The following is a 17,028-nucleotide window of genomic DNA, read 5'->3' as shown; positions in this document are numbered from 1 at the left end:
CTAAACCCTAGTTAGATAGAATTAGATTACTTAAGTAGAGTTTTATTCTAAATAATACTCTATTAATATTATCTCTAATTATATCTAATATAATAGATAATATTTATTTATTTGATAGGATAATTAATTAGAGATATATAATCACATTAAATCTCCTAATTTATTTATCCCATAATTAATTTAACCACAATCATAATCCAATTATAATTGTCTCAATAAATTAATATATATGTACATAAATACATATATAAATTTCGGCCCCCATATTAGTGTGATTAAAATAATTTTAATCTTCCATTCATTAATTACCATTATGCCCACTTTTGGTTCTAAGTCTTATGTGTGACCCACTAGGTTCTTATTGCTACCAGCCATATACAACCATTGAATTAATTTCCAATATTATATTCAATCTTTGTATATCGGAATGAGTTCGTGGACTATGAATAACAGAACCGTAAACATTCCCCCAGAGCTATAAGAAGACAGGTTGATTCCGTCGTTGACCTTTCCGTATTAGGTCCAGTATAATTCGATTTTTCATCAACTACATCCTCGAACGAATCTTATGACTATGGATAATGTCAAGTCACATATAGCGAGACGTTCATTTTACTTGTACAAGCCGAGTTAACTCTGAATAGATAGATTAAGTGAAATCTCCATTTCAACTCTTAATCCATCACCTTGCAAGGATTTAGAGTCAAGTCTTCCACAAGCGATCCTTGGACATATCTCCTATTTATCAGGAGTGACGAATGCTCAATCCAACATTAACTATTCTGCAATTACTTCGTGTGATACCCAACGCCTGCCCGCACACACCCCAAGGTCCTCCCTGTTATGGATCGTGTTTGAACAGAGTCAAAATATCACATTCCATAATCCAGAATCACTAATTAATATTCCTTTGAGTATGATGATTACTTATACCTACTAATACCAATGTGATGAACATGTGACATAGGGTAAATCCATCCATCCTGTTATCTCAAATCGGGTCCCCAATCCTAATGAACTCCTTCACCGGATCCATGTAACTGCCTAGATATCCACATATATGAAGCTTGTGAGATCAGCTCTCTGTTCACAACAGAATACATTATTACATGCAAGTCTCAACAGTATTATGTCAATCCCTATTTAAACATATTACTTGACTTGGGGTGGTTTTAAGTTTATTAGTTTATTATAATGTTTTGTCTCACTTCATTCTTGTATAAACACTTTATAATCACTTTAAATAAACTTAAGGATTTTCTTTTATTTGACTTATTTAGTTCTTAAAAGTGATTGCTTTTATATAGTTGAAAAGTATATCTTATTAAAACAAATGATATAAAAGAACAATTCACTTACAACTGGTTTATATCCTACAACAATTGACTATAGGACACTAAACCCCAACACGTTTAACTTGGACTGAGACGTAGGAAAAAAGAAAGGAGATTAATCATTATTATTATTTTCACCGTCAAAGCTTTAATTTTGTAAATTATGTAATAATATTGTTCAATTTTGATTGTACCCAATAGGAAAAGTTGTTACAACTGGAGCAAGTAACGTTAAAAATTATATTCAAGTAACAGGAGATATTGGATTTCATGGTGAAAAAAGTTCATTACCCCCTTTTCTTTTTTCTTACGTGTCAGTCCAAGTCCGACGTGTCACTTACGTGTCAATTCATTCAACTTTTTCAAGACGCGTTGATGCAAGCATCTCCTTCAATAGTTTGGGTCAGCGCGAAGGGAGTCGAGTGAGAAACAAAGCACGTGAAGAAAATGGGCAAAACTGCCCAACACGGCGTGTCAGCCTTCCGCCCCCACACGCCGTGTGGAGTTGGGCAGCAGCTAGAGAAGCTGCTGGTTGTGCCCACTTGACGTGTGCCCTGCACAGGACCGAGCGGGATGCAGCTCTCGGAGGCCACACGTCGTGTGACCCTGATTTTTCAGCACAAGAAAGTCCAAAAGTGGGCTAGGGACATGTGTTGTCCTATTTTCTGACTTCTCTTAATTATAATTATGCCACCGTCCTTATTTACTTGTCTTGCCATTAAGTTTATTTCCCTAAATGCTATTTGGCATCCCTTTCCCATATTACCCCTACATTTCTTAATTGTATTGTAACCTAACTAGGCTAATTGTTCTTTTGCATTTAAATAGAGAGTACTATATAAAGCCTCTTATTTATAAGGATATTCAACTTTTAATTAACAAAAAGCCACTATCTTCTTTATGAAGTTTTGTTAAGGTTTCTAACCTTCAACAATGGAGAATTTCTATTTCTTACGGATTTAGTCCGTAAAACCCGAGATTAACTCCTTCTAGTTTAGCTAGAGAAGAAACATTTTTGTTGATTTAAAATTAAAATCAATTCGTCCAAAACCGATTTGTAGCACACGTGCAACACGTCTTCTGCATGCAGTTTACTTCTTTGCAACTAAGATATCAATTGATTATGTTTTAAACAAATTGAGAGACATTAAAAAAAAAGTTAAAGATGCTATTGAGACACTTTAAAAGTTTAGACGGCCAATAAACTTTCTAGATAAGTTGAGAAAACGGATAATCTATTAAGCAAAAAAAACTTTCTATCCAACCATCTTTTTTAGAATAAAGAGAATTGATGTTAGGTTCCCATCTTGCTTTGGAATCTTGTTTAGATTTTATGTTTCTCATGATTAAACCCTATCTTAAGGCAAAAATTTTTATCATCTATGGGGATTTCTCTTCTCTGAATTGTTTGCTAAATTTTCTTAATTTTTTGTTTGTATTTAATTTTTTTTTCTTTTACTGTTCTTGTCAATTGGAAACTCTTACAAGATTGAAAAAAGTTATGGATATACAATGCCTTTATTTAAAAAAAAAAATACTAAATCTTATCTTAAATTCTGGAGTTTCAATCTTTGACTTCGTTAAGTTCTGATTTCTCTCTACATATACAATTATACAATTGATAGAATTTAATATATTAATATAAATAACATGTCATGTCACGTTCCATTATCAAAACATAAATTAATATTTTTTTTTAAAAGGTACATTAATACTATTTTATTTTATGTGTAGAGCCTGAATTCTTTGCCTATATAATAACTCAAAAGTTCATGAAATATTATCTCAACAGAAATAATTAATTACTGCGAGTCCAAATCATTGATGATTTTGACTTTCGGCCCCTAAGTTTTCATTTACTAAAATTTGGCTGGTAATTTTTAATTTTAATTTGTTAAAATATGAATAAACAACCAATGTTGTCTCTAAAGTGGTTAGTATAATATAATCAATTAATTTAGTCCAAAATTAAATTTAAATATCAATTTAACCTTTTTTTTAATAAAATGTCAATTTAACTTTTTAATTTAATATATAGTTAAATCAGACCTAAAATAATTCCCACATTAATCTTTCGAATTGGTAGTTTAAGCAACTTATTAAAGGAAAGTGTACGGGCATGTAAAACCTAATTAACAAATTAAATAATCAACCAAATCAGATACCCAATCTGAAATTAAATACTTCTAATTACAGTAATATTAAAATATGATTATCCAAATATTTTCTTGATGCTAATATATATATATATATATATATTCTCATCCTCTTTAAATTTAAAATCATAATTGATAGTATATTAATTAATGTATTATAAAGATTGGGATGAACTTCACACGTATGGGGTAAAGAAAATTATAATATAGTTTCAAATATATAACATTAATTAGACATATACACCTTAATGACGTTGAGGAGTGGGTACAATATATTTAACTAATTATATATTTTACTGATCTGGATAATTAATTAAATGAATGTAATTTATTTTCTGACTTAACTTGTTCTCTTTGAAAATAACTTAGTATACATATAAAATTCAGTCACGCAATCTCCATTCCTCCAATGTCATTTGCAGTTATATGTCTTTCAATTTGATTAAAACATATGTGGCCAAATTTCTACCTTCCAATTCTTCTATAAATACTCATAGAAAATCCAAGTATAGAGCCACATGAAATAAAATTAAGGAGTTAATTAATTTATTTACTGATTTTATTAGTGTTAATTATTAATTAGTGATGGAGCTGAAACACAGAAATTGGGTTGTTTTTTTAATTTTATTTTTCTTATTGGGGAGTAATATTGAAGGTGGTGTAGCCCTAGAAAATGAAGAGTTATCCGACATCGTATCGTCTTCTAGCTATGGAAATGCCCTTAGTAAAGCTATCTTGTTCTTCGAAGGTCAACGCTCAGGGAAGTTGCCTTACAATCAACGAGTCAATTGGAAGGCAAATTCTGCTCTCAGTGATGGAAACCCTGATAAGGTTGTAACAAATTATTATGCGTCGTGTTAAAGATAATAATAAAAGTTATTCAAATATTTTACTTAAAAGTTTAAATTAATAGCTAAAGTCTATGACTGCATTTATTATTATTATTATTATTATTATTATTATCTCTGACATTCAATTAGTTACTAATTATGAAACTGAACTGTTCTACATAGATGAATTTTGATAATTGAGCATGTGTTTGAAATGCAGGTGAATTTAGTTGGAGGTTATTATGATGCTGGCGATAATGTGAAATTTGGATGGCCAATGTCATTTACTATTACTTTGTTGAGTTGGGCTGCAATCGAATATCAAAAAGAGATCTCTTCTACCAATGAGCTTTCTAATCTCCGGACTGCAATTCGATGGGGCACTGATTTTCTTATCAAATGTCATACTTCACCTACCACATTTTATACTCAGGTTAGTATCTAAATGCAGATCCACAATATGATTTGCGGAAATAATCCATTTAACACAATCTATTTGATATAGTTACTATTTTTTATATTATTTGTATAATATATAATCATGCATAATATACAAATTACGCAATACGAGTATAACACAATAACTCTTTTTTTAGTATATCAATTCAAAAGTGTAATAGAAAATTTTAATAATCGATAATGATAAAAGTGACGGACATTGTAACATGTTTCTAAAATGTAAGAACTAACTAGACTTGTTTATGGATTGATAGGTCCACCAACTTATTCTTCATGGGCTAAGCTTGAATAAGTAGATTTGACATTTGGTTCGGTCCAACTTGGGCCCTATAAGCCTAAACATAAAATAGATTTGGCTAGAAATTTGCCTCAAAATCCGAAACAAGACTAGCCCGGTCTTCTAAATTAACTAGACTTGTTTATGGGCTGATTCCGAATGCCAAATCATAGTCTAATTTTAATTTTTAATATAAATATATTAGTTGGACGGGTTGGATTAGAGTTATAAATTAATTGTTCTAATTTGGTAAACTCCATTCGATCATGATGTAAAGACAAAATAATTATGTCAGTTTGGCCTTAATCCAACATGGCATTAAGAAATAAATAATTATCTAGCCAACAAATTTTATACGAGAAGACATAATGAGTTAAAATGACAGGTGGGTGATGGAAATGGTGATCACCAATGCTGGGAGCGCCCTGAAGACATGGACACACCAAGAACATTGTACAAAATAAGTCAACAATCACCTGGAACTGAGGCTGCAGCTGAGGCAGCAGCTGCTCTTGCTTCTGCTTCTCTTGTCTTCAAATCTGTTGACTCCACCTATTCCTCTAACCTATTAACTCATTCCAAATCAGTAAACCCCAAATCACTAATCTCTATTTTTTAACCTTAATTAATATGTTATGTTGTCTTCTAATTAAGGATGTTTTTTGTTTTTAGCTGTTTGAATTTGCAGATAAGTACAGAGCATCTTTTAGAGATTCTTGCCCTTTCTACTGCTCCTACTCTGGCTTTCAGGTAAACCTATTTAGCCAATATGCCACGTCACGTTATCCATGCCCAGACCAATAATTAATATGTAATTGTTGTGAAAGGATGAGTTGCTGTGGGCTGCAACTTGGCTATACAAGGCAAGTGGAGACAACAAGTACTTAAGCTATGTCTCAAACAATCAAGGATGGAGTCAAGCTGTGTCTGAATTCAGTTGGGACAACAAATTTGCAGGAGCTCAAACATTGCTAGCTAAGGTACTTCTATTAACAAAATGTCCCGACTTAATTGGAAAAACAGCTGCTAATAGTTATTTTGGAAGAAAAATCAGCTAATATGATAGTGGCACGGTTTAAAATGTAAGACGTACGATGAAAAATTTAAATGAAATTTATGTCCAGGAATTCTATGGTGGGAAGAAGAATTTGGGGAAATTTAAGAGTGATGCAGAGTCATTTATATGTGCAGTAATGCCAGGAAGTAGCTCTGTACAAATTAGAACAACTCCTGGTATGTATTTATCATTAAGTTAGAGATTATATTATATGTTTTTTTTTTTGAAGAAGATTATATTATATGTTAATAAAAATTCAGAGTAGTTAATTATTGTGTTTGCAGGTGGGCTCTTGTATACTAGAGATAGTTCAAATATGCAATATGTGACCACCTCTGCTATGCTGTTGCTTATATACTCCAAAACTTTGACAGCAAATCGCATCAATGGACTTCAATGTGGTTCTGCACATTTTTCTGCTTCTCAAATTAGATCCTTTGCAAAATCACAGGTTCCTAATATATATCAAAATGATTTATCTTATTATAATTATGTTATTTAACCTATATATGATATGATTATATATGATATAAATGCAACAAAATTAATAACCATGTCAAACAGGTGTCAAATAATTTGTTTTTATAAATCATATAATCGTATCGAAATTGATAGTTGTAGGTAATCCACAAAGACTTGGATATAAATGTTAATTATGAATGATCTTAATTTTTAAAAGGGTAAATTTCAAATAAAACCTATGTGGTTTTATTAATTTTCAGATAAAGGATTGTGATTTTTTTTTCAAGTAAGGACTGAGGTTTTCAACTTCAACAAAATAAGAACCTTTTCGATTGATACTATTAAAATCACTCTTGATGACTTCAAAAATGACATATTTTAAGAACTACTAATATTCTAAACAACTTTAATTCTTTAACTTTTTTATTTTGAGATTATTTAGATGTTGTTTGGTAAAGAGAGAAAGTTCCAAAAAAGATGATTTTCGAAAATCGAAAATGTAGTTTCATAGCAAATATGATATTGAAAAACTTTAATTCTTGAAAATTTTCATTTTCAGGTTGTTAAAGATGGGTTTAATAGCATTAATCCAAAAGGTCATTGTTTTATTAAAAGTGCAAAACTTCAATCCTCGTTTTGACAAAAAAGTAAACCACAGTCCTTTATCTGAAAATTAGTGAAACCACACAGGTTTTATTTGAAATTTACCCTTTTTAAAATTACGAGGACTTGGATATATTTAGGGATAAAGTAAAAAAATACCTCTAACATTAACAACAATGAACAATTTTACTCATAACGTTGACAAGATGGATCAATTTGATAAATAATTCATCAAATTGTTTTTCGAGTCATATACATAGTGTCATCCAAACTTTAGATATACGTCATTTTATCACTCATTAATAACATATCACAAACATGTAAATAGACGTGAAAAAAAATTAATAAATAAAATAAAAAAATTATACTGTATTTTGTACGAATTAGAAAAAAAATCCAAATATTTCATCGAATTTAAAAATATCAATATCTAATTCTATTATTAAATCACAAAAATTATGATTTTTTTTAGAACCAACTAATAGACAACTAATGTAGAATAAGAATAAAATATATGTATTTTATAATAGTATGTGTTGTCCATATTAGAGGTAAGTTTGTTATTTGCTGCTAATATTAGAGGTTAAATCGCATCATTTTAGACGTTATGAAATAAAATTGCTTATGCGAAGGTTAGAGGTATTTTTGTGTATATATATGCTGTTGATGTGAATTGATCCCTTTTGCCCTGGACCAAACCATGGATCCGGTTCTCAATGTGGATGGGCCCTTTGTGGCTAAATCAGCTTTGAATGGGTCTTTTCTCCTCAAGTAGGCCCATCAAACCTATTTGTATATGTATTTTTTAGAATCATAGCATCCCCTCAAATTAATAAGAAAAAATTATTACTTTGTCAAAAAGATGAGTTATCATATCATAATATTATTATATAAATTTGATAAAAAATAATAATAGTGTAAAATCGATTATTTTATGGTGTCATAAATTTAAAACCATATCTAAAATTGAATATGGTTTTTTTTGTTATTAGGTGGACTATATACTTGGAAACAACCCAATGAAGATGTCATATATGGTGGGGTATGGAAGTAAATACCCAACCCAACTACACCACAGAGGCTCATCTCTCCCTTCAATAAAAGCCCACCCGACCAAAATAGGGTGCAACGAAGGGTTTTCATACTTCTCATCTTCCAAACCCAACCCAAATATTCACATGGGTGCCATTGTTGGAGGTCCAGATTCCAATGACCACTACAGAGATTCCCGGTCAGAATATTCTCGGGCTGAACCCACTACTTATATCAATGCTGCTTTTGTTGGTTCCGTGGCTGCCCTAATTACTACTACTACTTCCCAAACCCAACCTGCTGCTGATTCCGCAAGATTCCTTTATGAAAATACCAATCACACCCTACTAGTATTTCAGGAATAATAATATAAGATTTCTATGGAATATAATGTTGTTGCCACGTAGGTTTTATTATTATTTATGTATGTTAATAAATTTCAATTTGTAATAAGAATGATTGAATAATCAAGTCTGTAACAGATTTATTTAATATTATGTAGATCTTGGGCATATTGATACGTCACTAAAAATCTCAATCATTTCGCATTTTATATTTTTACTGAAAGTATATCCGAAATTGTTGTATTTTATTTTTATTTTTTCATTCTATGGGTATAATAAGTTAAGAATTGAAAGTGTGTGATATTTATCGAGTTTCAAAAAATCAGTAGCATAAATTAAACCTAAATTGTGAGTTGCAATTGACTTTAAGAGTGAACATCAAAATCTCTTTTCCTTAACATTTGTATGCGTGTTTCTCTTTGTGAGATGTTACAAATTTTACACCTAATACCGAATTAAGTCTACATGTTTTTTTATGCCATGTTATCATAAATACCTTTTTCTAGTGCTAGAATCTTAACCCAAAATTAATTTAACTCTTTGACATACCCTTAACTTTAGCCTCATTACAATCAAACTTTGAGACTGTTTTTTTTTTTTATATCGTTTGAGTCATTAGTAAAGTAGAGGTACTCAGATGAATGTCCAAACTCACCATGACTTTAAGCAAACACAAAAGCTGAGAGTAAAACACTTAGCCATAAAAAATTATGTGACTGAGCAAACAACTTTCGATGAGGTGTTTATACGGTTTTTCCTTTAAACTCATTTAAACTAACATGTCTCCTTTTACTTAAAAGTTTGACATGTGCTAATTGAATTGCGGCTTATGGACATCGTATCTCTGTTTGCTCTACGAATACATGTGTTTACAATTACTTGTTTTGTGTCGTTCACTTGGCTAAAACATGAGCTTTTCTAGTTTGGCTAATTTATTTACGGATTTGATTTTACTTTACTTGGGGATAAATAAAACTTTAAGTGTGAGGAGGATAGCAACATTTACCTCTATCTTTTAGTACGATTTTTGGGATTATTTCATATCCTTTTGAGTTACTTTGTGTCATTTTAATAACGTTAATTTCTCTATCGTCAACTTTTAGTTTTTATTTATTTTTATAACACATGTTTATGTTTTTATTTAATTTATGGCATTTTGTAATAAAAGAATATAAAATTTAGTTTAAGTTTAATTCAATCCAATATCCACATAATTAGTTTACTAAAAACTAAATTTGATTTGGTATTTAAAAGACTTTGATAACAGAATATGATACGTTATTCATATTACTTCGTTAAGTTCTATCAATTATATGTGGAAAGAAAAATCAAAACTTAACTGAGTAATATGAATGACATGTCATATTTCGTTATCAATATCTAAATTGATCCTATCTTTTAAACGCTAAGCCTACATTAGTACTATTTTATACGTGAAGTCTAAATTGATATTTTTTCAAAAACTTGTAGACCTTTGATACCTTATCCTTAAAAAAAAAAAAAAAACAATAATTACCTCTTTTAAGCAACTTTGAATTTTATTCATATACACGTCACCTTGAAGGGAGTAACAAAATATGAAACAATTTTATACTTAACAGATAAATAAATAATAACCCAATAGGAAATAGACACGTATAACTAAGATTTGGATATATATATATATAGTCAGTAGCTTTTGTTAATTGATAAGTATCTTTTGCATTTGTAATTTTCTATTTCTAGTTTCTTTCCCTTTTCTCTGTATTTTCTAGCTTCAGTATTCATTTTCTTCAAATATGTTAAATTTATTTGATTCCATTCGAAACTCATACTTGAATTATAAAAGTAATAAATAATGTTACAATCCAATTAAATAACTTAATTTAACCAAAATGATGCCAAAGTCTTTATTACACACTCGTTTCAGCTGGATATACAATTCGGTAGAAGTTGATTAATTTATTTAATACTATAGTATATAGTAATATAACAGCTAATATAATCCATATATTAAATTAAATTTGAAAGGACAAAGTCAAGCAGTCCAAATAAGAAAAGCAGCATTAATTTCATTGCTTGAAGCAAGGAAAACGCAAGCTTTATCCTATTCAAATAAAAAATGACTACTGTCACTTTCTCTTACAATTTATGGCGGTGGAGGCTACTGAAATTAGTGTCACAATTTCATTATAAAATTCTTAATTTCACACTACACTTAAATTGACTGAAACTAAATAATTTAATTCTTATTTATTACTCCTAAAAAATTAAATTGACAATTACACCATTACTTCCTAGAAACCAGCACTTTGCCTTTTGTCTCATAAATTCACACCATCTCCTTTTCTAGATTTTCTTTCTTCACAATTTTAAAATAAAAAGTAAGGTAAATTCCAAAAAAAATCCTTGTGGTTTCATGTTCTTCCAAAAAAATCCTTGTGGTTTGTTAATACAAAAAAAAGGACCGTGGTTTGCGCCGTTACCCGAAAAAAGGAAAATGGCTTAACGGTGTTAAAAGTGCTGACGTGACAAGGGATAATTTTGAAAAATCGAATTTCTTTTTATTTTTTTATTTTTTTTCCTCTCTCTCTCCTCCTTTTTCTTCTTCCTTCTTCTTCTTTCCTCTTCTTCTTCTTCTTTCTTCCTTCTTCTTCTTCTCTCATTCTTCCTCCTTCCTCCTTCTCCTCCTCCTCTTCTTCTTCTTCTCTCCTTATTCTTCCTTCTTTCTTCTTCCTTTTTCATTTTTTTTTCTTTTTTTTTTAAGTTTCCGAAAATCTGAAAATTTTCCAGATTTCCGGAAATTTTCCAGAAATCTGAAAAATTTCCGGATTTCTGGAAATTTCAAAAAATCGTAAGTAGTATTTTTTTTTTAGTAAAAACAATTTTTGTGTTTTCAAAAAATATAACAAACCATTCAAAAGATGAAGGACTCTCAATCTCATATCCAAACTCCTTTTGTTACGTATCTAAAACCACTTGTTCTGTTATTATCTCATCCTCATCTTTTCTAAATTCATTCCCTCAATGTTTATTATTAACATGATTTTAATCAAATCGATGGTGAATTCATTAAAATTATGTGTTTGAATATGCGATCATATCAATGGTGTTGTTTCAATTTTTATTTGGGATCAATACCAGAAGGTTTAACTTCAAGAGAAAAGATAGCGATGCAGGCGAAGCAGCTTTCCATTTTTTCATTTTAATCTGCCATTTTGTTTTCCTAATTACTGTAGATGTGTTTTGGAATTTAGCCTTTGGCATTATTATTTTGTGTGGAATTCAGCTGTCGCCTTTCTAGCTCAAACTTGCATGGATTTACATATGGATGTTTGTTTGGGCCTTATATATTATATTTTGATTTCTATGCCTATAAATTTTCAATAATAACATATATCAACAAAATATAAATTGGAAACAAATGGTTACACAAAAGGTAAAAGAAAATATTTGCTTAAAATTAAAAACAATTAAAACTAAATGACTGGATCATTAAGGGTTGTAAGAAACTTTTGAAGTATAATTAGGGTATTCAGCTCAACCACTCTTATCGGGATGGCGATAGAGCTGCTAACTGGATGACGAATTTCCCTGTTTGGGAATTAGCTGTTAGCTAATTACATTGGCTGTTAGCTGATTACATTAGCTGATTTGACTAGCTGATTTGTGTAGACCTGTTTGGTAAAAATTAGCTGATTGATAATAACGGTTTGTGCAAAAAGACGAATAAGGGCATTTCTTTTTTTTAATAAAGAGGTCCATTAATTTTAATATTGCAAAACGCTAATTGAAAAAGCTCCTAAAATGAGCTTTTTCTAAATTAGCGTTTTCATCCTAAAACTCTCTCCCAAACCTCTCTCCACCAAACACTCCAATCAGCGGTTTCAGTGGTCAAACCGCTAAAGTTGGTCAAAACCGCTCTTTTATTCCAAAACGCTCTTTACCAAACAGGGCTGATATCTCTTCATTTAAGTCATCACGAGTGTGGTGTGCCTCCTGCAGACATTTAGGACATTCTCCTTGAAGATTTGATCGGGTCTATTCTCCCCTGGATTGTTAGACATATTCGTCTTTTATTTCGTTTTTTTTTTCTTCTCTTTTTCTCCTTTGGATTCTTAACCACTCTATTGTAACAAAAAAAAATACTTATATTATTTCTAAGATTTATTAATAAATAATTACATTGTTTAATTTTTTTAACATTTATTATAATACTTAATACTTAAAATTCAGTAATAATTTTCAATTTTTGAAACAACATGACCTAAGTAATAATACATCTTTAATTCCCTCTCACATATGATTTTTTTGGACAATATTCTGATAATTATTTTTTTTGGACAAATTCAGGATAAATTATATATTCTTGATACTTAATTAAACTATAACATTGCTACTAACATTTAACAAAATAATAATCTCTACAAATCTAACTACATCATTCTCTCTTTTAATTCAAACCATCATATTTATGTTCTAATACTTAGGGGATGTTCGGTTTTTTTTTTCCCTCATATTTGCTTTTTCATTTGAAGAGTTTTAAATGTTTGGTTGAACACATTCGACTTACCTTTTATAACTAAAAAATAGTTTTTTTTTATAAAAACAGGAACCTACTAATAGGTAAACAACGGACCCTTATTTTAAGGCCCCTTTTATAGCGATGGACACGAACACTTAATTATTAATTAAATCAAGATTACAACTCGTTCCTAACTAAAAGAAAACACATGCCCTAACATTGGTATCCTTTTGTCTGATATCTACGAAACCATCTCTAATTCAAAGATGGACTATACAAAATTAACAAAAACGTGTACAAGAATCAAAAAGCAAGGTTCAATTAACTACATGCTGAATCAAAGTGTACTTTCTCTCGATAACGAAAAGCCGTCTGAAACCACCCCTTCCAGAATGAATTCGGATACCAATGTAACGAACCTCGTACACCCCCTCCCTCCACCTTTAATTACGCTAGGAGATGTTGTCGAGAAAGATCCCTTCAAAATCATCCAAACTCGGAAACAAATCGTCACTAAAAATCATATCCGGCATGCCAATTTCATTGCTTTCTTCTAGTTGTTCGTTTTTGATAGTAGTCATGACATGTTGCACCAAATCATCAATTGAATTAGGGGTTGTTGTTGAGGAAGAATTGGGAATTGTGTCGTCCAAATTACTAATTTCGTGTTTGATGATTTTAGGAGTGGGTTTAGGTACATTTAGATCCTTGTTGTTTCTGGTACTACCAGCAAGAGAATTTCTTCGAGTAGGATGGGCATGGCTATGGTCTGAAGTGTAGGTAATGATGAATATAGATGGATCTTCACTGCTTCTTTCTACTTGTTTTCTCGCCAAACATCCTTTTAAACTGCTACACCTATAATAGCTCCTGTTTCCAATGAATATATACAAATCAGGACAAACATTTTAAGGGTGTTAAAACATTTAGGGGTCGATATAGACGAAAATAGGTTAAAGATTACATATTGTTTTAACGGCGACTATTACCGACGCAGAATTCCATTACAAATACCAAATGGCTTACAATTTTTTAATAAACTGCAACTACGACGGAAATTTACATTTACTGACAAAAATTTCTTCTATTATTTATAAATTTTCACGGTTTTGATCACATGGACCTTAATGACTATGTAGTATTTGGTCATTTATGGTTAGATCTATGCTTATTAGAATCCTAGGAGAGAGAATTATAGCATCCTAAGGTTTAGATTTAATAAACCTAGATTTAATGGTGAATTACCGAATTCATTTTTTCAAGTCGACCCTCTCAAATTTGTCCCTATGAGCATGTCTAGGGATGCTGAAATGGTTTAGCATAGGAATTTTGGACTTCCTAAAGCAACTATGACTATAATTGGGATGCTTAAATAGCCCCTCCATATGCAGAATTCTAACCGGTGTAGCACCTTTTAAGATGTCGCTAGCAAGGAGGGGCGTACTTATAAGGGATCACAGAGGGTCCATCAACCCTCGATTCCAGGTTGCAAATAACAAAAAATCATATTTTCCATTACTAAACATGAAAATTTCATCCATAAATCCGTTCTTTGTGACAAATTTGACATCATAGAGGAATTGGCGACGAATGTTTCCGTCCCTAATTGTTAATCCTAAAAAATCAGTTTTTTTGCCTAAATTTTTCTCTCTCAAGTATTTGATTCTGGTTCGGCCACTACTGGCAGCCTAGAAGACCCGTACAGATACAGTATTGTCATGGAATCGATTGAACTAAAAGCTCAAGCTGATAGTTAAAAGCTAATCGTAGATCTTATATTAATCTCATATAAATATTTACCTCGGGTATGGAGATCCCTTGATAGGTTTCTGTCCATATTTTCTCCAAGCCCACTTATCAGAAGAAAGTACACCATCTGCTGCAACATGCTTAACCTCTCTTTTCTGCTGATTCCTTCTACTGATCAAACATCAATCAATCAACCCAATCAGATTCAAACAATACTTCTTATTTGAATATTGCACTTTAAGATTAACTTGATTAGGATTTAAACTTACCTCTTTTTTGATTTGGGTTTCAGGGAAGAAGACACTGCAGGAGTATCAGATTGAGCGTGTGACTGTAATTTCTTCGTCTCCATCACTTGAGAACACATTGGAACAGACACTAAAGAAGAAGAAGAAGTAGAAACTGCAGCTCCAGGATTGTAAATTTCTTTCTTCTGCTGCTCATCATGATCATAATTAGTACAATCAAATTGAAATGTATCAGCTGGGAAATTAAAAATCTCATCTTGATCATCAAAACCCCAATTATCAGGAGAAAAGAAAGAGATCTGTGGACTATTGAAGATACTCGAAAACCCTAATTCGCTTCCAGTGACAGATCCAGGATTCACTGATCTCACGACAGCTTGAAGATCCCAATCTTCCATGAAACTAAACTCCATCAATAAACCAGAAGTGTAAACACACAGACAAAGAGATAAAGGCGCTGACTTTCTAATTGGGGGAAATGGGTAGCTAGAGAAAGATGTTTATATAAAGAAATACAAGAGGGAATTATATAGATATAGATATAAAGTTTTGGTTCATTTATACATTGGAGAAGAAGACTGATTCAAAGGTGATATTTCATAAGTCTGATCCTTCTCCACTTGAACTCTTTTTTTTATTCATTATTTTCTAGTGAGTTGACTTTGTTAAAATGTCAAAAGTTTAGTATATAATATGGACCGATAATTTGGATTTATCAATTATTCCTTTCCCTTTTATTTTCAGTTTTTTTGCCATGTTGGTGAGAAATTTCGAATAAAACAAAAAACTATGGAGGGTGAGAAATCTTATAAAACTTAAAATTAAAAATTTTCAATAATGTGATATTATTGATTTTTTTTTATATAGAAGATGGATATTATAGCATTAAAACATATATGCGAAAGAAATTATTTTCTCAATTATTGGACATCTAGCATGGTAATGGATATATTAGAGAAGTACGTAATGAATACGTCAGAACTTTTAATTCATTAATTATTATTTTTTAAGTATGTATTCGGGCAGAAAACAACTCCAAATATACTGAAAAGGTCATTTTTGGAAATTAAAAAAAAATTAAGAATTAATATGCGTCGAAGAATGTTGAAATGGGGTGAAATGAGGTGAAACGAAGTGAAAGAATCCGATTGAAGTTCGTTATTGTCTCTTGAAGTTAGTTAAGCACTTTTGCACACGTGTAGTTTGAAGGAGCATTGACGGAATAGATTAGTTAGTGAGTTGATTGTTAGGCGAATTCCACAAGTGCACGGTTTTGCTTGTAGTAATAAAATATCGATCCCATTGGGAACGTATGATAATTTGATTTATTCTCTTAATTACATTCGTTTTCTCAAGGTTTATAGGAAATCGTTAATGGTTTAAAATGGAATAAATGGTTGTGATTCAGAATCCAATTCTGTCAATAGTTTGGATTACAAATGCAGAAATTATGTTTAGGAACAAGTAGAATACAAGACTTGTATACACAAAGCAAGAAAGCGACTTATAACTTTGATCAGATTATTAAGATGTAACAATTTATCGATTAATTCAATTACTGGGCTTCGAACTGCAGACAATCTTTCTACGGTCGGAACTGATTGCTACCTTAATCAAATTTGTGTTCTATGTTTGATAAGCCGAGCTATCAATCATATCAACCATAAATCCTAATTCTTTTAAGTGTTCAACAAAGTTTTCATGGAAATATAATTTGTGTAAAAAGGTTTTAATTGAAAACAGCGGTTTATTACTTTAAAGAATATATCGGACTCGAAAATAACAACAGTAGAAATAAATTGAATTGAAAATATAACTTATTAATTTATTATGAATCGAATCAAGTTAACAGAGAAGAAGAAACATGGATAGCATTTTAACTAATTTGAGTCCCGGGTTGTCAATCCTTTCCTCAAACTTCATAGGCTTGTCAGACCCTGTGCGCTTTAGCCGCTAATTCTTCTCGCTGAATC

General features: G+C 30.9%; 2 protein-coding genes across 3 annotated transcripts; one reads left to right on the top strand and one right to left on the bottom strand.

The window, feature by feature from the left end:
* The first annotated feature begins 3,989 nt into the window (after positions 1 to 3,989).
* LOC136210869 (endoglucanase 20-like) lies at positions 3,990 to 8,722 on the top strand. Its single transcript, XM_066002295.1, has 8 exons — positions 3,990 to 4,321; positions 4,541 to 4,753; positions 5,442 to 5,642; positions 5,729 to 5,806; positions 5,884 to 6,036; positions 6,181 to 6,289; positions 6,398 to 6,564; positions 8,171 to 8,722. Exons 1-8 carry the CDS (start codon positions 4,076 to 4,078, stop codon positions 8,573 to 8,575), a joined length of 1,572 nt encoding a protein of 523 aa, XP_065858367.1. The 5' UTR covers positions 3,990 to 4,075; the 3' UTR covers positions 8,576 to 8,722.
* A 4,480-nt stretch (positions 8,723 to 13,202) lies between these two features.
* On the bottom strand, positions 13,203 to 15,587 carry LOC136214675 (WRKY transcription factor 22-like). 2 transcript variants are annotated; one of them, XM_066002887.1, is made up of 3 exons: positions 15,077 to 15,587; positions 14,859 to 14,975; positions 13,203 to 13,928 (listed from the first exon to the last, which is right to left on the bottom strand). In XM_066002887.1, the coding sequence occupies exons 1-3, from the start codon at positions 15,466 to 15,468 to the stop codon at positions 13,511 to 13,513; spliced, it is 927 nt and encodes a 308-aa protein (XP_065858959.1). In that variant the 5' UTR covers positions 15,469 to 15,587; the 3' UTR covers positions 13,203 to 13,510. The 2 variants fall into 2 exon arrangements, with proteins under 2 accessions (XP_065858959.1, XP_065858958.1); XM_066002886.1 differs by having other exon boundaries at positions 14,859 to 14,978; positions 15,077 to 15,586.
* Positions 15,588 to 17,028: the final 1,441 nt, after the last annotated feature.

Source organism: Euphorbia lathyris, chromosome 1 (assembly GCF_963576675.1).
Source record: "Euphorbia lathyris chromosome 1, ddEupLath1.1, whole genome shotgun sequence".
Taxonomy (NCBI): Eukaryota; Viridiplantae; Streptophyta; class Magnoliopsida; order Malpighiales; family Euphorbiaceae; genus Euphorbia; species Euphorbia lathyris.
The sequence above is the reverse complement of the archived record's forward strand: the minus strand, read 5'-3'. Positions and strand labels throughout refer to the sequence as shown.